The sequence below is a fragment of the Acomys minous genome, assembly GCF_964271855.1.
Source record: "Acomys minous genome assembly, chromosome: 13".
NCBI lineage: Eukaryota > Metazoa > Chordata > Mammalia > Rodentia > Muridae > Acomys > Acomys minous.
The window spans coordinates 27,825,049-27,850,538 of record NC_140495.1 but is presented as its reverse complement, the minus strand read 5'-3'; the positions used below and the strand labels follow the sequence as shown (position 1 = coordinate 27,850,538).

At 41.9% G+C, this 25,490-nt stretch overlaps 1 protein-coding gene across 1 annotated transcript in view; it reads left to right on the top strand.

The window, feature by feature from the left end:
• Positions 1-25,490, top strand: part of SLC9A9 (solute carrier family 9 member A9) — a 550,188-nt gene that overhangs the window by 260,664 nt on the left and 264,034 nt on the right. The window contains exon 9 of the mRNA XM_084751783.1: positions 11,103-11,191. Coding sequence (XP_084607909.1) covers positions 11,103-11,191 — 89 coding nt within the window. The remainder of the gene's footprint in view (positions 1-11,102; positions 11,192-25,490) is intronic.

Sequence of the window (25,490 nt, the reverse complement as noted above, 5' to 3'; positions counted from 1 at the left end):
ATAAATACTCTTGACAAAAGCAATTTAAGGCAGGGAAAGGGTTAGTTTAGCTCGCAGCTCAAGGTACAGTCCGGTGGGGAAGTCAAGGCGGCAGGAGCTTCAAAGCAGCTGATCACGTGACACAGACTAGAACAGGGAATGCATGCTAGTGCTTAGCTTGCCTTCTCTCTCTATTGCAAGCCAGGAGCTCCTTCCTGTCAGGCAGCGGCCCTGCCCACTGCCAAGCAGGTCTTCAACCATTACTGATGTGATCAAGGAGAACCTCCCGGAGGCCTTCCCAGAGGCCCTTCTTCCAGGTGATGCTGGATTCTCTAAGACTGGCAATTGTCACCAACGCTCACTGACAACACTTAGTTCACTTAAGGGCCAGCAGGATTCTACCAGCGTGGGACAGACAGCCATCTCCAGCTGATAGGTGTGATTACGTATTAGAAATCCCAGCTCTCACGCTGTAATTGTGTTCACTGAATCTAAGGAGATGGGCAGGCAGGTGGGCTAAGGGCAATGATGTGCCAAATCCTTAGACAAAATGTCAGAAGTCTCCATCCCCAGCCATCAAGTTAACCTATAAAAAGTATCCGCTAGTACATTAGTAAAACATTTCTTCTAGGAGATGAGGAAATAGAAGGACCCAGAGGGTCCTAGAAACCTACAAGAAGAACATTATGAGTGGGTCTGCTCAAAGTTTTGCACTAACCAAGGACAACACAAGTAATAAACATTGAGCCTCTAATCTGATCTGGCCAATGGACAGGACATTCTCCGTAGTTATGTGGAGAGCGGGGACTGACACTGACATGATCTATGGTGCCCCATGTTCGACCACCTCCCCCTGGTGGGAAGGCCTGATGGCACTCCAAGAAAGAATAAGCAGGCTACCAAGATGAAACCTGATAGCCTATGACCATATAGTGGGGGAGGAGGTCCCCCTCGGTCTTAGACCTAGGAAAGAGGAATAGGGTGAAAGTAGGAAGGAACAGGAAGGAAAGTAGGAAAGTAGGAGGAACAGGAAGATACAAGTGATAGGATAACAATTGAGTTGTAATCTGAATAAATTAATAAAATTAAAATTTAAAAAATTTTCTTACCCTGATAGAGTTGGGTGTGTGTACCACGGCGTGGTACTTAGTAGAAAATTTAAAACTTTGCAACCTACACACGAATGATTCTGAAATGCATATGGTGTCTGCAGCAGAGAAGTCAGCAATGAGAACATAGGTTTAGGCTGGTTCCCTCTTACATCCCACAGACTCCTGACCAATCTGACCCAGCGGCTAACATGGGGAGTGTGACAGTAAACGCACACTTTGGAAACCGAGATTCCTTCAGATTTCCTGAAGGAGTTTCCCATTCTTTTAAATCTATGACTTGTCAGTTCCAGGTTTCCTCTCAGTAGTGTAGCAAACCTGTCAGAATGGCTCCTTCTGCTGGATCAGGAATAAAGAAATGAGTAGCATGGAAAAAAAAAAACCCATCAACCTTGAAACCCTCAGAGGACTGTGTAAGAACACAACACGTTGTTTTCTTTCTTACTCTTTCTGTGTTCTCATAATGTAATCAATATTCTCTGCCTAAAAATGCAATATTCTCTAATTTTAGAAACCCCCTCAAGTCTGCATTTAATGTCGAAGAAAATCATGCTCTATGTGACAGACATTTATTTCTATGCTTCCGTATATGAAGGCCTTATCGGCTTCTAATGAGAAAAGGGCTATGGATAATGTTGTCACTGGTTGGGATAATAGACTTGAATGAGACAGTTAAATATAAGGGGAAATGGACCATATTACTAACCAATCCTCATAGACATTTATTTGTATGGGAGGGTAGGACTCCTCACCCCAGGTTCCCTTTTCAACGTAAATGAGCATTTTCTTAAATAGAGAGGAACTAATTTGAGAAACAAGCATTTGGGAACCTACTATCTTCCAGGCACTATTATAGGTTGGAGATAATACAGAGAGAAAAGTAGTGGACACAGCTCTTGAGGATAAGTAGTTGGACAGGAAGTCAATGTGCCTCTGTAGGGCCCCATGCAACCCTTCCATCCAATGTGAGAACTATTGTGTTCCTAACACAGATGCTCCAAGTTAAGGATGCTTAGAAGTTACCTACATACAGCAGTGCTTGCCAGAACCCCTTGACCCTTAAAGGCTAAAATATAAATAAGCACATCGTGTGCCACCTACTTTTGTTTGTTGCTCATAAGAACATATATATATATGTTATTGTTAAAAATTTTAAATTCTAATATTTTCTTCCCACCTTTTAATTGTCTTACCCTGACTCAAAACCATTACTGCAGACTACCCTCCTTAATTTACAGAGAAAACAATGGAACTTAGTGGAATGAGATTAATTTAAATTGAAACAAATGTCCAATTTGTTCAGTGTCTGAACAGTCACCTATGGATGCCAGGCCTCCTAGTTCCCAATGTGCTCATATTCTTTTTACGTAATTTACAATCACAGGATCATGAACCTGGATCATGTGAGCAAGCAAATTAACACAGAGGCCTCTGAGGGGGCCCAGAATTATGAAAGGCAGAGAAAGGCGTAAATAGTATTCAGTTGCTCAAAAGGCAGTAATTGTTCCATGAAAATTGACCTCTCTGGAAATAATTTACATACCAACAGTATCATTTTTTTTTTTTTTTACCAAATCGCTGTTTCCTGAATTTCCTTGCCAGTGATTTTGAACTGAACTGTGTGCTTTGTGGTCCCTCAAAACAGTCCTTTTAGCTAGTGTCTGAGCGTGTTGGTTCTAATTTTTGGTTCAAAATCGCATAAATGAGTCCCTGTGGCCAAGCCTTTTATGACCTTGCCCACCACTGAAACCTCAGTGGGCAGATGCTGAAAGGCGAGTTTGTGCACAAACATGAGTCAGACATTCGTGCTTTTTCCAAACCACTTCCCGACTTCTTCCAGAGTTGCACTTAATGGCTGCTTGTTTTTTCTTTTCCAGAGGTGATAGAAATAGAATCAGTATATTTTATGGGATACAAAATGAAGAATAATACCCCTTTTTATTTCCTTAGTTATTTGAGAGTTCCATTCCATTTGATTTAATCATACTCACCCCCCAACTTTTCCCAGATTCTTTTTCAATTCCTTATCTGCCCAACTCTGTATTTTCTTCTATTGTAAACCATGTCGTCCAATTCGTGCTGAGCATATATTCTTGAACATGTAGCCTTTTACTAGAGCATAGTGGATGTACCAAGGGGTACGCACTTAAAGAAAATTGACTCTTGCTCTCTTGGAAGCGTTCATTTGCCAATAGCTCCTCATGTAGTTGTAGGACTTAGTGCCCATCTCTCCTCTTCATGCTAGGATTTTGCAGAGCTTTAGCTGGCATGGGGCTTTGTATCCTGTCACAACCACTGTGAGTTCATACGTGCAACCGCCCTGCTGTGTTCAGGAAAATACTGTACCCTTGTAGATATCCATGTCTCTGCTCCTACATTCTCTCAGCCTTTTCTTACGCAATGATCCTTGAGCCTTGGGAAGAGTGGTTGTGATAATTAAATTGCATTTATGGATGAGAAATATGCTATTTCTTTCTTTCTTTCATTCTTTCTTTCTTTTTGTTTTTGTTTGTTTGTTTTGTTTTGTTTTTTGAAACAGGGTCTCTCTGTGTTAACCTTGGCTGTCCTGGACTCGCTTTGTAGACCAGGCTGGCCTCGAACTCATAGCAATCCACCTGCCTCTGCCTCCCAAGTGCTGGGATTAAAGGCGTGCGCCACCATGCTTGACCTTATCCTCCCCACTTTGATCAGTTGTGGGTCTTTGTCTTACACCACCTACTGCAAATAGAAGCCTCTCTGTACAAGGCTCTCCCCTAGAGCTTATGACTGTCTAGGTATGGGCTTCATCTTGTAGATCGGGCCATAAGTCAAATCAGAAAGTGATTGGTTACTACCACTGTATTCCTGCCGCTGGTGCGCTGGTGGGCATGTCTTGTCATTATTGTAGCCCTAAGAGTTGATAGCTGGGAAAGACAGATGGTTATTTTTCTCTTCCAGTAGGATGTATGGCACCTTTTAGCACTACGAAAGCTAACCAGTAGATATGATGTGTCCAGGTCAGTATCAGCTTGATTTCTCCCTGCTCTATGTATGATTTAAGTATGCAGTGTCTTCAGAAGTAAGGTCTGACTGTCAAGTTCTGGAGGATAGTCAATAACACTGACAATAGCCTATAAAGTTGAGAGGTCTATACAACTCACAGACCAACAACCTCAAGAGAGGTTAATGCATTACTGAACCTTCCCTGTGTGCTCTCCTTTACTCTGTCCCACCCATCCTCAATCTGACTTTAACCCTTTCTGTTCCATTATTTCCATTTGTCCTTTTATATCACTGAGTTTTATCTCACTTCTTTTTGTTTGTTTGTTTGTTTGTTTGTTTTTCTGATTTTTGAGACACGGCCTCTCTGTGTAGCCTTGGCTGTCCTGGACTCACTTTGTAGACCAGGCTGGCCTCGAATTCAAAGCGATCCACCTGCCTCTGCCTCCCAAGTGCTGGGATTAAAGGCATGCATGTGTCACCACCCCTGGCTCCATCTCGCCTCTCTTGAAAGCACTTCACTAATTGGCTGATGTCTGTGGGTATGCCCAACGGAGCACACACACCTGAAAATTCAAATCTAACATCCACTAATGAGAGAAATGTGTGACATTTATCTTCCTGAGTCCATATTGTCTCATTCAGAATGCCTGTTTGTAGTTCCATCCGCTTACCCACAGATTCCATTTTTTTTCTGAGCAGCTGAGTAATATACCACTGTGTAAATATACCATGTTTTCATTATCCATCCATCAGTTGATGGGCATCTAGCCTGTTTCCATGTCCAGCTATTGTAAATAGAGCAACCATGAGCTGTGCTGTCTGGTTGCATTATTAGGAATAAGATTTCGCCTGTTTTCGTCATTGCAGCAACAAGGGGGAAAATATGGCAGCAAACGACCTCTAAGGACATTGACCGTACAAAGCGCATGTGTCTCATCATACAGTTCAATGGAAAAGGTTGTGTTTGTCCTTTGAATGAGTTTCTCTGGTTTATTGTCCCTTTCATGTCTTCTTCATTTCTTCTGCCTCTAATATTTATGGGAGAACTGTATATTTACTAAGTTTTATTAATATGCTTAGTTGGGAAGAACAGTTTAGTGTACAGAATATTACTTTATACATGGAACAAACCTGAGAAACATTTTAGAGCTATCCAAATAAGAAAGCTGAAGCTTTAAGATGGAAAGTCATTGGCTAATACTACCAGTGAGGAGCAGACAAAATCCCTAAAGAATGGGTGTTGTTGACATGAATATAGTCACATCACGGACCCCAATGCCTCAGACCCAGGGAGAGTGCAAGGCCTTACCCTGGTCCATGTGAGAATGTTGAAATAACGTATAGAAAGAATAAACCATAGATTCCTCCCCTCGGATGTCTACAGCCTAAGAGTGCTTCCCTAGAAACCACCCCAGCTGACACTAGCTAACCCTTCCTCCTTGTGCTGTTCAGGAAAACAAAAAACAAAACCAAAACAGACTAAGTTTCCAGGTCAGTAGTATAACAGGTGTCCTTTATCAGGTGAAGACAGCCTACCCAAGCCCAGCTTCTCTGCCTGTGTGCCTGCCAGTCCTTCAGGGTCTATCAAATATCCATTTGTGTTCTGTCCCAGTTAGGTTTCCCAACCTAAGCCACGTCGAACCTGGCAAAGCACCCATTTTCTAACCGTGTCCAGAGCCAGAAAATGGAAATCTGGGCAACACAGAGAGTTGAATTCCTCTGGGGTGCTGAGAGGCATGGAGTATGCTGATGTTTTACCATTCTATGCTTTGCTTACCACCACATTATTAGGTACTAGCTGATTTTATTATACTTATTTTGAATCTATTTTATGCCACATGTCTAACTTCTTGAAGTTATTAGTCCACTTACTATCAGTCTTTCTTTTACTAGTAAGTTCTATATAAAGCAATAAAATTTCCTCTAAATGATTTCATTTGTATCGCTTTGGTTTTGACAGAGAGTATGTACTTAGTGATATTTATTTCTAAGTAAGTTATAATTTTTAATTTGATTGTATCGATAATCCCAGCTTGATTAAGAAAAATCTACTTTAAACTATCTAATAGGCACATTTAGCTGCCCATATTTTTCTGAGCCCATGACATTTTGATTTTTAAAAAGATATGATAATTCTGTAGCAATTAAATGATGGGAATTGTCTGCTTTCTTTGGAGGATAAATTTTACCAAACTATTTGATAGTAAAATATATTTTTTAGTTTACTCTGTGTAAGTAATTCCTTAACTCGCCAGTATTTCTTTTTCTAAAAAGAAAAAAAAAATAAGTCAATCCCTCAGAAATCCTACAAGGTAATTTTTGTCTGAAACAAAAATTTATTTCACAGAGCTATACATATCAACTCAGAAAAGCCAGAGAAGGAGAAACAGAAAAAACACAAAAATATGATTTTAAAACTTCCTTAACATTATTGAAAGAGATGAATAAAATAAGAAATAAAGGAGGGCAACAAAAAGTGTGTTGTCCCCAAAGAATTAAGAACAAGGCAAAGACTCATCTTAGGGCCGTGCAAGGGCAGGACCAAGCTGTAGCAAGGAAGAAGTTGATTCTGCTCTCATACTTTCCGACCAGACTTGATTGCTGATGACTGACCCCCACAATGCTTAGTGAATGTGTTTAGATGAAACAGTCTCAAAATGTGTTTGGCTTCTAAAAGTCACCCTAATCATAGTAATTTGTGTGATTTAATTAATTACCGGGCTATAGAATTGTGATCATGTATGCTAATCATAAAGGCCAAATCAACCTTGTTGCTTTACTTTAATTACCACAGCAAGCTTCTGATCACGTGATCTTCATGGTCTGTCATGCATACAGTGTTGCCACGCACATATTTATAAGTGTATTTAGCAGAGGCATTGCATGTTAGTGTTTCACAGGAGGCAAGGAAATGGAAGCCAAAGGAGTGACAGAGGAGAACCCTGCTCAGAGGATGAGGTGAGCTGGTTCAGCTGTGTCAATCCCACAGACACATATCGACTTCCCTGGAATACCAGAAATGACAGCTTTCAGAGAGATAGGGATCACTTCAAAGCGTGCAGAAATGGCCTAACGTAGGCAGAAAAGCAAAGAAAGTCGGGGAACACCTTTCTCTCAGCTGTCACTTCCAAGGTGACCTTCAGGAAGTAACTTTAGTCGCTCAGCTATTCCACAGGGATAGAACGATTCTGTTATTTAACAGCAACACTCACAAGCGCCTGGTGCTTCGCTGAGAGGCAGTGGCCTGAGACTTTCTGAAGCTCTGTTTCACTGAAGAAGACAGAAAACAAAGGAGCGCAGAAGCGTTACCTGATGGAGGAGTCCATGAAGGGGCGGAGCCAGAGAGGGGTAGAGAGTGATGAAAGAGTCAGTCTTACAAAATGAAAGAGGGGATGTTCGTGCATGCCCAAAGGAAAGAGGGATCCAAGAGGGTTTTAAAAAATAGCTTTTCCCAATTCTGTATGCTCAGAGGCCTTGTAGAAGGATGTGCACGTAGGTCCTGTGAGTCGGGAGAGGGTGTGTTTAAAAAATGAGGTCAGAAAGAAAAAAGGACTGAGACAGTTTGCTGCCTGAGCAGTCATCCAACATTCTTTATAACACTGGAGCATCATCTTCAGCCTTCTGGCCCAATATATCTGACAGACATATTTGTGAGGCAGGAACTGTTGAGGACTTGCTTACCCTGTCTTGGCAGAGTTCAGCCATTGACTCTGCCTGCATCTAAGCTTGCCTATTTTAAGGTAGAATTCTGGCTGTGGCAGAAACAAGGACATTTTTTTTTCCAGTGGCTTGTTTGCCACATTTGAAACCATTTCCATAAGGAGGTTCTTTGATGCTCATCATCTTCTTTAAGACAGGCTGGGTGTTGCCAGGAGTTAACCTGTCTTCACTTCTGGTTCACTCAGGTATTTAAGTTTTATTCCTTCTCAAATCTCTGATGGGGTTGAAGACCAGATAGTCTAGTCTTTCAATTAAGCTTAGTAGGTTAGGGGTTAAGATGTTTTTAGATCAAGATAGATGTTTCAAGTTAAAAGAGATGAGAAATGATAGATATTGATCTTCATTCAGAAATTTGGACCTAACAAGATAGGAAAGATGTTTACTTCAAGTTTGCCAACTACAAGTAGCCAAATCCTTATGAATGTAACATGTATATGATTCCTGATTGTCTTGGGGTTTTCCCTGCTGTATATAGTTTATTTTATTCATGTGTAATAAATGTATACACTAAAAAGGAAACATTAAAAAAAAAAGAATGAGGTCAGTACCTAGCAAATTTATCCTCTCAGAAGCTCCACCATGCAGCACCTTGAAATAGATGCTGAGATTCACAGCCACATTGGGTGATGCATAGAGAGTCTTGTGGGAAGTGGGGGGGGGGGTGGAGAAAAGGACCTGGAGGTGACATGAGCTCCACAAGGAGACCCAGAGGGGCTTGTGGAGACTGAAGCACCAACCCAGGACCATGTATGAACTGGACCTAGACCCTCTACACAGATGTAGCCAATGGGCAGCTCAGGCTTCATGTGGGTCCTCTGTCTAGTAAGGGGAGTCAGGGTGGGGGCTGTCACTGATAAGGAGTCTGATGCCAGCTTTTTGATCACTCCCTCCTGGCAGGACTGTCTTGCCAGGCCACAGGAGAACAGGACATATACATTCCTGATGTGGCTTGATGAGCTGGGGTGGATGGGAAGGGGAGGTTCCCCTTTTCTGAGGAACAGGGGGGAGAGGGAGGGGGGACTGGAGGAGAAGAGGGAGGGGGCTATGACTAGAGTGTAAAATTAATTTAAAAAAATATTTTTTTAAAATGAAAAAGATAAAAAGAAAATTAAGTCAGAGAGTTGTGGGGAAGGGAGAAGGCATAGGGCTGGATGCTGGGAGCACAGGAAAAGGTTCTGGGCAGAAGACTCACAGGACCTACAATGGTTTTTAAAGGACCACTGTTTTTGTAGGAACAGACTGTGAAAGACCAGCTAGGGAGGCAGGGACTTCACCTAGAAAGCTATTGCTGTCATCCAAGCCAAAAAAAAAAAAAAAAGAAAGAAAGAAAGAAAGAAAGAAAGAAAGAAAGAAAGAAAGAAATGATGATGGGGCAGCTAATAAATGCAGCTGGTGTTGGACAATGAGAGGAGAGGTAAAGGGTGAGCCCAACGGCATGAACAGCTGGGGATGAAGATGCTGTGCAGTGTAGAGGGTGACACTGGGCTGGGCTGCTGACTCATCAGGAGCCTGAGCCTAGGTGCAATTTAGTCACCAGGGAGAAGGAGAGGAAATCAGCTCACTGTAGGTGTCCACCACCACGCTGAGCCCCTGCCCCCCCTGGAAAGGGATCTAACCCATTCTTCTTAGGGCGAACTAATTCACTACCCTCCACAGCTTCATATTTTTAGTCATTAGCCATGTCCTCTCCAGACTCTAACTACACTGCTAAAGTAGTTTCACAGTAAAGAAGGGGTCGGCAAACACTCAATCAGACAAGCCCCAAGCTGACTGGAGGCAGACACATCATCATATTTTCAAATAAACACAGAGAAACGTCTCATATCAAAACAAAACGAATGGTGCTCCTCCTGCTCTCTCAACATCTTATTGCACTTAAGCCCTCCCTGATCCTGGTCAACTTTTGATAGAAATCCTGGGATGAGTAATATGTTAGACTTCATTTTTTTTTTTTTTAGAATTTTCCGAGACATGCTAAGAAATTAGAAATTGGCCAAAAATCTTCAGCAACATTTATTAGATCTATTTCTTAACAAATGTTCCTGCTTGTTTTTTTTTTCATAAAAATTTTAAACACAAGGTTAAAAGGAATGAGCAATGTAAACAGCTACGTGCTAGTTACATAAGTACGTTTTAACAATATTTTTATCTGATACCAAGTTGAAAAATAGCCAGCATGTAAACAAATGCATGCAGCTTACATATGAAAAAGCTGAACCCTTTAAAATTCTTTATTTCAAGCTCATTGGAGATGCCAGTATTCCGTTCACATAGCCCTATACTCTTAAGAATCATCAGCTCTTAATTTATGAGTGTTTTTAGATGGAAAGCTGCTGCTGCTTAAAATTCAGTCCGATCCTCTTGTTCTGAGTTGAGGAGTACTTATCTCCCATGCTTTTCCCCAAGCCCCCCTCGGTACCCAATTTCCCATAATTAATCTAATCTTTAATCCAAAATAGAGTGCAGTGCTCACCAAAGCCTACCCAGCCCAGGGACACCGTCAGAGTGGCAGAGCCAAGGAACAAAGAACACATTTGTCCTGCTGTTATTCTCTGTCCTCGAGGAGCATCTGGCATGTGTGACTTCGCGTAGCATTTAAGAGCTGTGAGGAATGTGGCTTTAAGAAGTTGCTCCCTGCAGCTGGTCAGGGATGGGCAGGTGAGGAGCACACTGAAAAGGACCACAGCCCTACTACCTTCAAGGAGTGCGTGCCTTGGGCAGAGCTGCTCCTTGGTGCCCAGCTGCAGAAAGAGTGCACCCCAGCTTCGCGGAGATGCAGAGAGGTGCAGGAGATCCCTTGTCCAATACTTGGCAAGTAGAAGTGCAAGAAAGAGCAACAAAACCCCTGCTCGGGTCTTAGGTTTGCTACTCGGGGCTTTTAATACCAAATTATGCTTATGACAAGAACCTTTCAAGGCGCCCCAAGTCACACAGTAGAAAGTGGCTCTGCCAGTATTCAGTAGAAAAATGCAGCCAAGTAGTTGGCACTTGCTCAGGGGAGCCCAGCGCTGACTCCCCACATTTTCCCCCTTTCACATTTCTCTAAGAGTAGCTTTTCCAACTCATGACTAGAGGATCATTTCTCTCCAGGAAGAACCTACTTTGATTTTTAGTAAGAGTCTACTGCTTAATGCCTTTTCTTATGTTTTGACCCCAGGACCCATTTAAAGGAAGTAGCGAGGTTTACCTGGGTTTTATTATCATACTAATTATTGAGAATTTCACCTCTCTTGATGTCAAGTACATGCTCCAGCCCTGCCCTTTGACTTAGAAAAGAAAACTGGTTTTCATTGGTCTTCTTCTGACTTTCAGGCATAGTTGCTGTTCTCTTCTGTGGAGTCACACAGGCGCATTATACCTACAACAACCTGTCATCAGATTCCAAGCTGAGAACCAAACAGGTAAGAGGAGAACTCACTCTCCCGTGGCGGCGCAGTGGTTCTGTAGCCGCCCTGACAGTGCACATGCCAAGAATCTCATTAGTAAAGGAAGAAAGTAAGCTTAAGGCTTCATTACAGGTTGGGTATTTATAGATTTCTTTTCCCTCCAGGATAACTATTAACAATTCTCTTGGTAAGCAAAAATATAGTTACAATATTGTCTCCCTCCTGAGAGATGTGGAGCGTAGCCTGTCAGTCTTGAAGATGAAAGGCCTGTAGTCAGTAATAATTCACAGTCACTTACATCTAAAGGCATCACGAAGCACGTGAATCTGGCTGCTTATGCAGAGAAGGAAATGGAAGCGAAGAAGAATGTGGAAGCAGTGCTTGGTCTTCCGCAGAGCAATTTTGTTTCCGAGAAAATTCAGCTGCCTGTTGCCACAGGAGCAAAATGTGTTTTCCCTTATTCCAAAGATGTATTGGTTTGTGCCTTCAGAAAAAAAAAATGTACACAGCCATCTTCTACCAAGACTTAGTCATTCTGTGCCAACCATGCCCCAAGTACCAGGGATGCAGAGACTTGAGTGTGGCCTTTTCTTCAAAGGGTGAACCCCTTGTGAGGAACAAGGCGTATCAGAAGCTCCCAATCCACAGTGTGCTCGATATTGGGGCAGAGTGTTTGTGGGGAGCATCCTGTAATGCTTTCTTCTCCCCTAGTTGTGGCTGGGAAAGTCAGGACGAACTTCCCAGAGACAGTGCCCAATCTGGAGCAAGGAAAACAAAAGGAAGATGGTACCAAAGCAGATGGGGTGGAGAGCGGAGAGTATCAAAATGGATGTTTGAGGACAAGGGGTCAGCACAGAGATAGCCTCTTAGGAAATCCACTGGTGTTCTATAGGTGACTCAGTTGACTTGCAAGTAGGGAGACACTGAGTCAAAGGGACACATATGAGGCATGAGCTAATACAGGCAGCCCCAGGCTAAGAAAGAGTGATTGTATGTGCTGTATGAAGGAAGTTAAACGTCATCTGAAAGGCAACAGAAGGCAATGGTTCTCAGTCCTCCTAGTATTGAGATCCTTGAATACAAGTCTTCATGTTGTGGTGACCCCCAACCATAAAAGCATTTTGTTGCTAAATGCTAATTGCAGTTTGCTACTGTTATAAACCATCATGTAAATATCCAAGATGCAGGATATCTGATATGTGATCCCTGAGAGGGTGGTGACCCACACGTTCAGAACCTCTGGGTTAGAGTAACCAGCAGCAGTTGTTGCCTCAAAGCTCTGGAGTCCAGAAAATGGAGACAACAGTGTTGATAGGACTTGCTCCTTCTACGGGAAATTATGGACTGTCATTCTCTTCGTTTCTGCTGGTTTCCTGCATCTTTGCTGTTGTTCCTTGATTGCAGACAGATCATCTTGATCTGTGCCTTGGTGTCCACATGGTTCTCCCAGGTGCAGGCCTAACTCCAAATGTCTTCTTTTGATAAGAACATGAGTCATATTGGGTTAGCACCTATCCTGCTCCATCACAACCTCTGATCACATCTATAGGGACCCTACTTCCTAATAAGGTCAGGGTCTGGGGCACTAAGGATTAGGGCTGCAACGTATAAATCTGGGGGAGGCCTATATAACTCATCTCAGGAAAGTGTTATTAAAGTACTTAAATGTAAACTAAATTTTAGGATAATTGGGGTTTCATTTTAGGACCTCATTCTGGTAGATATGAGGGAAAAGCACTTAGATAAGTTAGCTTTTGCTGCTTAACAGCAACAACAACAAAAATTGGCTATCCACAGGCTACCAAGAAGAGACTTGATACCCTATGAGCATATACAGGGGGAGGAGGTCCCCCTCCATCATAGTCATAGGGGAGGGGAGTAGGGGAAAATGGGAAGGAGAGAGGAATGGGAGGATACAAGAGATAGGATAATAATTTAGATGTAATATGAATAAATTAATAAAATATATTTTAAAAATTGGCTATCCAAAAAACATCCAGCGGTAAGCATTAGCTTTCTACCTAAGTTTCCACCATTTTGACTGGCAGACTTTGTGGTCTACTTGCATGGACTGAGCATGCTGGCATATCTGTGGATCTGGGGTATGCGTTCTAGGCTGTACTTCACCAAGGCACCTTTGCCATGTGCCTGTCATTCTGTGAGCCCACTTCAATCACCAGCTTGTACCTCCTCTCCTAGTCCTCATATTAGACAATCAATACATGACAGGAAGCTAAGCAAATGACCAACGTGCAGTGAGTAAACTTTGCAGTCCTATATGGCTTGGACTGTGGCTGCTGGGCTCAGTGATGAGATCCACCCAAAATACAGAGGAAGGCAGAAAAGCCAAAGACTTGTCATGTGATTCTGGACAGTAGGCATAGGGCAAGTAAAATGGCACCCAAGCAAAATCTGGAGTTGCTGAATACTTACATGGGACTCTCTGCAGTGGCTCTGGCTTGCATTCTGCCCCCTCTGTCATGTCTCAGTCTCAGCTTGTCCTGATTGTGTCTTCTTGAACAGGGACTCTGCAAGAGCACCCTCTCCCCCCACCCCCCACCCCCCACGCTGCTTTAGAGACACTGTAAAATGATATTTCTGACATCTTGACAGCCCTCGAATAAAATAGAAACAAACCAAAATCCTGTTACTAACACCCAGAAGCCTCCAATTCCATGATCTTTTAAATGATAAAGACCAGCAGTGTTCTCCGGGGCTTTGAGGGAAATGTCTTGGGTGGTTTTTCCTAGCCTCTTTTGGTTCTCCCAGCATTTGTATTCTGGGAAGCTGAGTCCTGTTTAGGGACTTGCACTTTTAAGTCCTGCTATCTGGACCACTCAGCCACACTTCAAAGACATCTCCTCTCACGGTGAGACAGCAGTTCCAGCACCTGGGGCAGACAAAGCCAAAATCAGTGCCCTACAGCCTTCTGTTCTCCCTCCAAGTGTCATGACAAGCACTCCCTGACAGGCTCCCAATTCATCTCTTCGCGCTCTCCCCCCTTACAGAAAGAGGTTTCTACAAGCTTATTCTTTAACACTCAGATAACTGCTCACCCCATCCCAGCTCCCCCACTGCCTTGGCCGAGGTGAAGCAGAAGCCTAATAAATGCTAATTCTCTTCCACTCCCTTCTTCTTTTCTATCAGTATCTATCATTTCCAATTCACCTTCCTCTAAATAACATATGCATATATGCATATTTATATATGCATGCATACCTGTATATGTATGTATGTATATATACATATGTATATGTGTGTGTGTGTGTATATATATATATATATATATATATATATATATATATATATATATATAGTCAATGCATGACCTATACTCCCATATGCAGAGTCTATGGTCATCATTCTGTAAAAAAGAGAAAGAAGAGAGAGAGAGAGAGAGAGCGCAAACATACACAGCCATGTTTGCACAAAGCAGCAAGAAAAGTTCCAACTCCAGTTGTGAGTTGGAGACTCACTATGAGTTGTACAGCATCCACAATGTATGGGCTACAGATGGGGTCACCACATCCCTACTGAACCTGAAGATGCTTTGGTAAATATTATGTGACATCACAGGGCTGGAGGACACAGTGTCTCCTCCCACGCTATGTCCACACTGCCGATAGGAGGAGCACCTACCTAACCTGTTTGCCTCTTTCTCTCCAGGGCCATGTGATAGGAGTGTGGAAAGTTAAGGATTGAAGCCTTGAGGGGAATCTGTATATGTCAAGTTTGTGTTATAAAAATCTAAAGGTGATACAATTTTAAATGAATTTTACCCATCAACTTTGTTTATCCAAACTAATCAAACAGCTATATATAGAAATAAAGGCTTTGGAAAATTGTATGCTCTTTATAGGCTTGGAGAGTTACAATGCCTTTTCAAGAATTGCATTTTCACTTTAAAATGTTTTGTAAATGGCTGTCCTTTAAATGTTAGGTGAATTAATTTTTTTTCTTGAACCAGTGGGAAAGAGAAACACTCAGCCTTTCCATGAGTTAGGTAGAAAGGAACATAGTGACCCCATGCTATGACCATGGTAAGGAGTCACAGAGTCAGTCATGACACACCTTATTAAAGAGCTTGTAAACACAAGCACAGCTAGGCGACAGTCCTTTCCCCTTACTGGGCATGGCTCACGGCTTCTGTGTGTAAAACTCTGTTAGAGGCAAGCAAGTTCTGCAAGTCCTGCAAGCCCTGCCTCTGGTCCTGGCCACTAAACACTGCTAAGGACATTCAAGGTGAACATCCCCACACAGCCGTCTAGGGGTCCCAGCCATCAACAAGACCAGCGTTAGGGCCACTCAAGAATCCCAGCCTGCCTTTTCCTTTCCTCCTTCCACATTGCTCGCCAAGGCAGACCTGCAAAGCTTTTTGTCTGGACAGACTTCCAGGTTTTTCCATCAACTGTCTTTACTTTGATGGAGGCTAATTTGAAAAATCATGGATTTTCAAGCCATTCATTTTAACTAGAGTTTCTAGTTCCTCTCTCGTGATTCCCGCTTAAGTTCATTTTTAGCAGATACATATTCAGCTAAAGAAATTATTGTTCATTAATACATGCAAAGTGTTAGTTTACTTTGTATATACTTTCCCACCTAAGATATAGCTCCTTTGACTATCACCAATTACCTTTATTGATTAACATTTTAAAGTGCCATCTCAACCAGGCACCACTCAAAATACAAGTAATACAATAGACTCAAGGGGTCCTTTAGCAGAAGAGCTTTATACTTGTCAGAATAAATGACATTAGACCATGTATTCACAATAGCCCTGAAGCCAGTAGCAGAACAAGAAATGGAGATAGGATTGGAGTTTACAGTTTTCAATAGGATGGCCAGAGAAGGCCTTGACAAGACAAATACTTTAAGGGGATGAAAATGAGAACCATATTAACATTCAGAATAGAGATAGTCTAAATACTCTTTAGAAACTGAGAACAACTGATTAACAAGAGCAGAAAGACAAACATGGCTGGAGCAAAGTGAGACGACAAGAGTGTAAGATGGAAACAAGAGCCACCTCACAGGGCATCTGAATGATGCAGAGAAATACCAGGGATGTATGTGCTGTGACTCATATGGCAGAGGTGCCATTCATTAGCCATGGAAGGCTGTAAGGGTCACTCGCTGGAGGACGGGAGCCTGCCTGCGTTGACTCTCTCAGCTTGGGATGTGCACTGGGCAGTGGAATGGAACTGTAGAGTTCCTGGCTGGCATAGAGTCCTTATCCAGGAAAACCATTTAGTCCAGATGTACAATGTTGGAAGTCATAAGCACGTAGCTGATACTGAGAGACAGAGCTTACTGAGAAGTCTTAGGTCGCTGAGGATATGGAACCATGGTCTCCCCCTCTTTTTCCTTTTCTTCTTGACCAGGAGGGTCAACAATTTTCCTCCATTACACACCTGTGATGTGTTGCTCGAACCCAGGCCTAAGGCAACAGAGCCCCTCAGTCTTGGACTACACCTGTGAGCTAACATGTCCTCTCACTTCATGAGTTAACTGTCCCAAGTACGTTGTCATAGTCAGTAGGAAAAAGAAAAGCTGAGTCAGCATCCTCTTTTCTAAATCAAAGGGAGAGCTCAGCTCATTAAAAAGTGTGGTGATGAAATATCAAGGCAAATGGGAACTGTAAAGATTGCTGACACTGATACCATAGACTGGCACAGTGGCAAAGTAAAGAAAGCCTCATGTGTATAGACGATTCTTTTGAAGGAATTCCACTGCAAAGGGGACCAACAAAATGGCTGTAGTGATCAAAGGGGAGAATTAGCAGTCTTTGTGTGTGCTGGGGAGGAGAGTAACGTGACGAAAAGGCCACCAATCAGAGTCATGTCTTCTCAGAGGCAGACAGCCACCTCACACTCTGATGGCACCTATCAAATGATTTGGCCTCTTATTAAATGCTTGTTCTTAGTAGGTAGGAGGGTACCAGCTAACGTCACTTATTTCAACAAGGCTTGAGTGATTGGCATGGACAAGCAGATAAATGCTTGGCGTCTTAGTCACTGTTCCATTGCTAAGAAGAGACGCCATGACCAAGGCAACTCTTATAAAAGAAAGTCTTTCATTGGGAGCTTGCCTACAGTTTCAGAGGCTTGGTAATCATCATAGTGGGAGGCATGGTGGCATGCGTGACACTGAAGAAGTAGCTGAGAGCTTCATCCTGATCCATGGGCAGAGAAAGCAAGAGAAACTGGGCCTGGCATGGGCTTTTGAAACCTCAAATCCCACCACCAGTGGCACGCTTCCTCCAACAAGGCAACACCTCCTCCAAAAAGGCCACACCTACGAATCTTTCTAAACCTTTCTATTAGTTCCACTCCCCAGGGACCAAGCACTCAAATATATGAGCATATAGAGACACATTCTTGTTAAACTATTACACCTGGCTATCTTTATCAAACTCTCAGGTGATTCAGACAGCAATCTTTCTTTTTTATTTTATTTCATTTTTTGACATATTTTATTATGTTTGTTCTTTAACATGTACATTTATATTATTACACATGAATAAAATAAACTACATACAGCAGAAAGAACCACAAGACAATCAGGAATTACATAAATGTTACACTCATAGTGATTTGGCTATTTGTATTTGGCAAACTTGGAGTAAACTTCTTTCCTTTCTTGTTGGATCTAAATTTCTGAATGAAAATCAATATCTACCATATCTCATCTCTATTAACTTAAAGCATCTATCTTGATCTAAAAACATCCTAACCAACTAAGCTTAATTCTGAGACTAAGCTAGCTGGTCTTCAACCCCATCAGTAATCTTTCTTAAATTTCCTCTATCATATTTGGAAATCTACTATTCTCAGCGCATTTTACCCTCTTAACTGAAATGCGGTTGGGTTGGACGTAAGTGTTCTCATGTGTTTGCTTTTGAAAAGCCAGATTCCTTGTCAAGCGTTTATGGGCAAACAATGCCACCTTCATTACAGCATTCTTTCCAGATGCTCGTTCTATTTCCACCCCACCCCCCACCCCCAGATGATATTTTTAGTGTTTATTGCCACTGAACGGGAAAGCAGCAATGCAAATCCAAATTTAAATTTCCAATAAAAGGAGACAATGGGAGCCAAATTGAATGTGCTATGCATGGCTTTGCAAGAAAATTCAAATAAAGGATTTGGAATATGAGAGAAGCAAGATGATATGGTGAAGAAAGGACCATTTGAGTGAGAATCCACAAAAAATGGGCTTTTGCCCCAAGTCTGCTGCCCACGGCAGGGACCCTGGATACTTAACACATGTGACCTTCAATTTTCTTACCTTCAGATGAATTACTGAACTAAATATGTTGTCAAACATGTCCCAAATGTACTGTTCTGTTGAACACTGAACATAAGGCACACACACACACACACTTGGCTCCTTCTTTTAAATTACAGTTGGGGAAGGGATAGCGTGCTTAAAAATGATCATGCATGGAGATGTGATGAGGGGCTGAAATTGCCAAATTAAGTTGATGATTGAGGCAATCAAAAATAACATTATTAATTCCTACAGGGAAGAAAAATTTCACACTGAGAATTGGATGGTTCTTTGTGGGGAAAAAAAATGTTCAGCTTGAATCAAAGGGAGTGGTTGTAGTGGCTTTTCCTAAGACTGCCTGTATCCATGGCAGACAACACCCAGCATCTCAGGACTGGAACAAAAGATTTCCCAGGTTTTTTTTAGGCATGTTATGAGCATGTACAAAGATAACCTACAGAAAGCCTGCTTAACAGACATGATGGAAGCATGGGAAACAAAGGCAAATAAGACAGTGATTCCCCTCAGGAGTTCCTGATATAGCATAAATCCATATATGGAGGCGGTTGCATCACCTCAGGGGCAAATGTTAACAGAGAGGGAGGCCCAACATGCCCTAGGAACCCAAGGACTGAAATGCTTACTGAAGACAAGGCGATGCTGAGAAGCTAATTTAAGACTTGTGGGGTTGGAGTTTGGTTCTAATGCAGATGCATATGGGCATAAAAGCAAAGAGAATTGAGTAATTGAAAGCAGAGCACAGGAAGAAAATGCACAGAAGTCCCTAAAGCAAAGCATCAACAAGGTGTCTAGAGACCACAAGGCTTCAGAAAAGTAAGGAGAAGGTGTATCTGGCTGCTGGCGTAGGTTGGAGAATAGGAAGGAGGCGTGCGGGAGAGATCTAAGACAGGGAGATAAGTTCAGAGGGACGTTGTGGTTCTCACTGCACTGTTTTGGACAACTCTATCCAATTAGGCTGATGATGCCTTAAGACCTTTAGACCCATGGATGATGTTGATCAGATTGATGACATGATTGAGGAAAGCTTTAAGAGTTGGTTATAAGTTGTGTGGTTATTGATTTTCAACAGCACAGTCTCCTCTAATAAGCCACTCATACAAATACTATTTAAATTTACCTCAGCCTTTCAAGGCTCTACACTCCCATCTCTCAGGATGTTTGGTCTGTGAGAGAGGTTTATGGAAATTCATAATTTGGCTTTTGTCTTGGACTTGGGTGCTCAATAAAATCTTACTGAATTAATAAGTGGATTAATGAATAACTGGATTATGACCATGAACATTCCAAGATAAAAATTAGAAAGGAGAAACAATGTGTGCTAACTAATGGTTTCCTTAATTCCCATATCACGCATTAATTTAAGTTTAATGAGCTGGAGGCATGAGGCTAATATCTAGGGTAACCCTGAGACACTGAAAGAAAGATCAAGTGCAGTTCTGTTACTCGCTGTGTTTCCCCGCAGCGTGTCTCTGCCTTATTAATTTGCATTACAGTGGTTTTGGATTATGGTTTTGGGCATTTTTTCCCCTCTTCGACATGTTAACAAAAGCGGTCACGTTTCATGCCAGTCACCTGTTCTGAAATGTCTGGGGTGGGGGGTTGGGGAGGTGGGGTTGACAATACCCATGCCCCCTGACTTCTGGGAAGATCAAAGATAACCTACAGAAAGCATAGAATTGCCTTTATTTTTTTCACTCTAATTACATTTCTTTTGTCAAGATCCCCACCACTTTTCTTCTTCTCTATATTCAAAGTACCTTTAAAATATTACCCTAGAAGGACTGGATTTATACATGATGGCAAAGTGTTTAAATTCATCTGTAGCTGAGCTGGTGGTTCCTTTCGATGAAACTCATTATGTTGTATAAAGGACATTTAGTAGTTTGACTAATAAGTGTTCCCTTTCAAATGCTAATGACACCGAGGCTCCCACATCAAAGCGAGAACACACTGTACTGTACTTTCAGTGCCCAGAATGTCTGTGAACCTCTAGTCCAGAAGCTTTTCCTCCACAGGCAACGTAACAACAGGGGCCACAGATGGGCATTTGGAACCCCAGTGAGATCCCTCTCCGTTCTGAACACTGGATCCCAGGAGACAAGGAGGAGGAGGACGATAAAGATAAATAAGATGCAAACCATGCTTCCCTTTGAAAAGTTTTCATGTAAAAACCCGCCCCTTCTTTCTGGAAAAATCCATAGTCAGAGTGTATCGGCTCAAATGATCTCCCGTGGTCTATTAGTCTCGTGTATGTGTTTATTGGTGATATGTAACATACCATCATAGTAAGGAATTTTAAGATTTAAAAAAGAGGATGAGAGCCAGGTAGGGGTATGAAAGTAAACTTTTAAGTTACACACACACATACACACACACACACACACACACCTCATCATCCATCCTTCTCTCACCTTTAGGCAACAAAAAATACCATCGTCAGTGCTTAAACAGCAACCTATAAATATTTATGACACATACTCTTGTACGATTATGTCTGATTCCATGCAAAATGAGAAAAAATGTATCTGAATAGAGCTTAATCCATCAACTGTCCTGGTCCCTTCTTTGATGACATTCAAGACAGATGGTTACCCATTATTACCTTAAAATTTCTAAGGATGGTAGTGGCATAACCCCTTTTAATGGCCCATTATACTTTTATCATCCTACTTACAGGTACAGGTATGAAGGGCTTTGGAATCATAATAGCATTTGAGGATGATAAATGGAAACGACTGTAATTTTTCTACACGTTTTAATTAAATTTTATTGATGCAGCACAGACAACATCAAGGCTGAATGCATATGCCCAAGTGTGTGTTTATTGAGAATATGGCCAAATTTCAGGCTGCCATTTCCTTGATGGCCTTGAAGGACATAGAGAATGTAATTAACGAAGTCTGACTCAGTCCTTCAGGAAAGAGACAGAATTGCTTCTGGAAACGTGACTCAAAAGTCCAAAACCAGTCCCATCAGAGGAAAAAAAAATACGATCTGGAGCCCTGGATAAAAATGACTGAAAGTGAATTTGGTTTTAGGAAAGTCTCTTAAACACCTGAGCTGTTTGACACTGGGGTCGGAGTGGGGACTGGAACCCTATCTGATCTTGAGAGAGAAGAGAAGACTCAAGGTAGTAGACCTGCTTTAAGACAGAGCACCAGGTAATGAGGTATTTTTTTTTATTGCTGCTGCCTTTTCTTTTTGTTCCAAGATGCTAAAAACAACAACAACAACAACAACAACAACAAAACTATGCGCTAAGTCATGTTTCTTTCCCCTTTTGATACTGTGCCTTGCTCAGGTAAATTAAGTGTTCAAAGACAAAATAGAAGGGAGCAGACACCTGATCAAAAATAAAGAAAAAGAATTTTTTGATCTTGTCCTCTCTGTAGGAGCCTGTGGTCACGTGATCTTTATTCTCCACGCAGAGATGGGTGAATACAGGGTCACAGAAAAAGTAACCCCGGATAGAGTTACTTTAGATTTCTGGAGAGACAGCATTTTTCTCAGCTCTTGACTTGTCTTTCTTTGTAAAAGATGCCATGCCTATGATTCTGTGGGGCTCTGACATGGGGTGGGGCAGATCTCAGGACCACTAGGAACAGACAGGAGAGGGGGGCGCTCTCCGCCAACACTTTGAATGGTTAATGGCAGTGCGTCCATGTTCTGGGGTCTGACAGGGCGGGTTCCCTGCTGGCTAATGGGAAGTTCCTTGCACAGGGTCTTCCCTAGGGCCAGAAGAGAAACTATGTCCTAACTTTTCATGTCCTAACGGAGGGGTTCTCAAATGGTGCTCTATAGGCTGATATCTGAGTGATTCCTTTCTATGACACTGGCTGTACTCATATCTGGCATATACAGCACCCTCTTAGGGAAACAGCTTTGTTCTTCCCCTCTGTGCTGATTTATTGTTGGGCTTTTTGTCTTACTCTTATACCACAAGATTGAGGTCTGTGTGAGACTTTTGATTCATCTAAGTATTCAAAGAATGGAAAGTTTGGGCCCATCCAGAGAAAAGCAGTCTGAGTTTAAGGGAACATTTTTTTTTCTCTTAAAATTCCTACTTCCTAGAGTAGATGTGCTGTTTGTAGAATTCCGGCATGCCAGCATGTTGAGTATGGCATTCTTTAAGGAGTTTCTCTATACTAAAGGTAGTAGACACCAATTAAGGGCTCTAGAACGTTCCTTGGCTGTAAGATGCGTTCAGACCTGCTTGCTGATGTTTCTGAATTCTAGGCTGCCCAAGGGAAGGAATCTGAATTCTACTCATAATTGAAATTCAAATATTTATAAATTAATATCCAAAGAAAGAGTCTTGAGAGGCAAAGTCCTACAAATGTAAAGGAGCATGGCATAGCTAGGGACCAGCATCCTCTTGTGCGGGCATACTCCCACTCTGAGAACATTGATTGACACTTGGAAAGGGGTAGGATGGGACTAGAGACAGGGTAGTTTCATTAGGAATACAAGTGTTTCTGGGAGACCAATCCTCTTCTCAGGATACTGGCAAGGAAGAAAAAACTAGAAGGAATTTGAGCAAGTGCCCAAGGGATCAATTCTTCACTTCTTTAAAAAAAATAACACACACACACAGAGTTTATTTTTTAAGGCAAAATACTATTAGAAAAAAACATAAGTGGCAAAGACAAAGAGGCAGGAAAATATGGCTTAAGATGTCAGTAAATAGCACGTGCCCCAAGAAGAGAGACAGTGCTAGAATTGCAAGTGACAAAGCATTTCCAGTGTGGGTGGCAGCTTGGGGTGAAATCTAGACAAGCTGGGGCTAGTCACAGCTCTGTGGTTAAGAGGACACCACCAGAGCACAGAGGCAGGCCATGCCGCACTGATGAGAAAGGGCTATCTCAACTCTCTCAGAAACTGCTAGACCAGTACACATCAAAGACGTTGTTCATAAGCCTTAGGCACCTGACTCCTGTGCCCAGGACTTCTGGTTTGTTTAGTCTAGACTAGAACATGGCTGCAGCATTTTAAACTCTGTTTCCAACAAGCAACTGAGTGGAGAAACTGGAAGACAGCGGGCTCTATATGGAAGGACTGGCTGGGGCAAGTGCAAAGGGTTTTGAGCCAGTGAATCAAAGTAAAAATGTCTGTGTGTTGGATGAGGAGCAGCTACATGCTGGTGGGCTTTGGACAGCAGTCCTCAAACCAGGCTTCATGATGGAAAGACCCTGATAGGTTTTTTTTCTCACCTATATGTTCAATGCCTCCTCGAAGGTTCTGATTTATCGGGTCTGAGTTGCAGCCTCAGTGGTGGGATGGATTAACAGCCTCTGGTAGGGAGCAATGTAAGTGCAGTGATGAAGGGGACACTGCAGTCTATAAGGAACTCCTCCCTTGGGGTTTCTATAAATACTTAAGAAAAAAAAGAAAACTGCCAGGGATTTTATATTCTGTGTGAGTAGGTAGAGACTAAGAGACACCAAGATTTGAGTGTTTGTATAAATGCATGTATTTTTATAGGCGGGATGATTCCAAGAGAGTACCAAAATAAGCCACAGTTCTCAGCTCTGGAAAGGCAATCCCGCTGCCAAAGCCCAGAGCCGCAGATTTCTTTTTAAGGTGACTTGTCCACCTACTCAAAACTCACTCACTGGCTTCACTAAAGAGTCACAGACCCACTGTAGCAGTAAATCGCAGCATGTGAAACTATCCTACTACCAAAAAATATATATTTTTTTTACCTACTCTAACTTTGTAAAATACCAATTGATTAATTTTGTTAGATATTTGTCATTTCCTGGCTATGATAGTTTAATGAAAATTAGGATCTGTAGCTCTTGTGACCTGAACCACTGAGCTATACGCTATTAGCTCTTGTTTACTGAACAGGAAAGTGGAACATAAGGGAAGTGATCGTTCATATGAGACTATACAGTAAGTAGAAAGTTGGGGGAAGTGAGATTGGAACCGATTCTAAATCCAGTGTTTTCGTATCACTAATGTATCTTTCCTCCATCTTTAGTTCATGAATCAAGAGTTTCCCAGTCTCTCACGTGCTGATTCTTCAATCACAAGTACATTTGGAAAAGGCGCTCATATACCATGCTTACTATACGAACCCTAGAAAACAGTAAAGTTTGTCCCCTTCACCTAAAATTATTTGGCACCCTAACACACAGCATTTCTTGGGCTCAATGCTCTTGAGGCTTCAGACACTAAAATCTAGTCTGCAATTTTGTCAGCTGAGCATGGAGTGCTTCTTAAGTGACAATGATTGTGGTTAGCGTCCTATCCATATATGATTTAGGACAAAGCTTCCCACGACTGCTTCTTAAAAGCTAAGGCACACTTGGTGAGTTTTTCAGAACTACACAAAAATAAGATGTTCTCTAGATAGTGAGGTAGATGTTCAAAGAAGAATCATGTGTATTTAAGGTTGTAATTCATGTGTGAGTATTCTGTAGGTTTGTGTGGCATATTTCGGACTCTTTAACACTCGCAAGAGCCCTCATTCTCAAAATATTTTGTTGTACTCACTCAACAAATCCCTCTCCACAAAGAGCACCTTTGGCTAGTAAGCTATAAGTACTCAGAAGTCGCACTGTCACCAAAGGAACACATTCAAGGACTAGAAAATAGGTAAAGATAACCCTGTTTCCAAAATCATATTCAATCTTTAACTCCACAAAAAGCCACTCCATGATCTCTAATGTAAAGAAAGAACAAATTTTTAGAGGATATGAATTCCTTAGTAATGTCCAATTGAACATGAAAATGTCCTTCCCTAGTGTCATTGGCTGAGAGCAATAGGATGTCACTGAATTGAGGTTTCTACTTTTCATATGTCTCTTTCTCCTGAAAAGGAATTCGCACTAGCACATTTTGTGATATGACAAGGATCCCAATTCCATAGTCATATTTTAAGCTATCTTTAAGCCTTTCTCTAATCTCTATGTTCATAACTGGCTCAGTTTTACATATGTTAAAAAAGATGTATATAAAATAACATAGCTAACCCTTTGCTTCGTATGTAAATTATATGGGATGTCTTGTCAATGCTGTA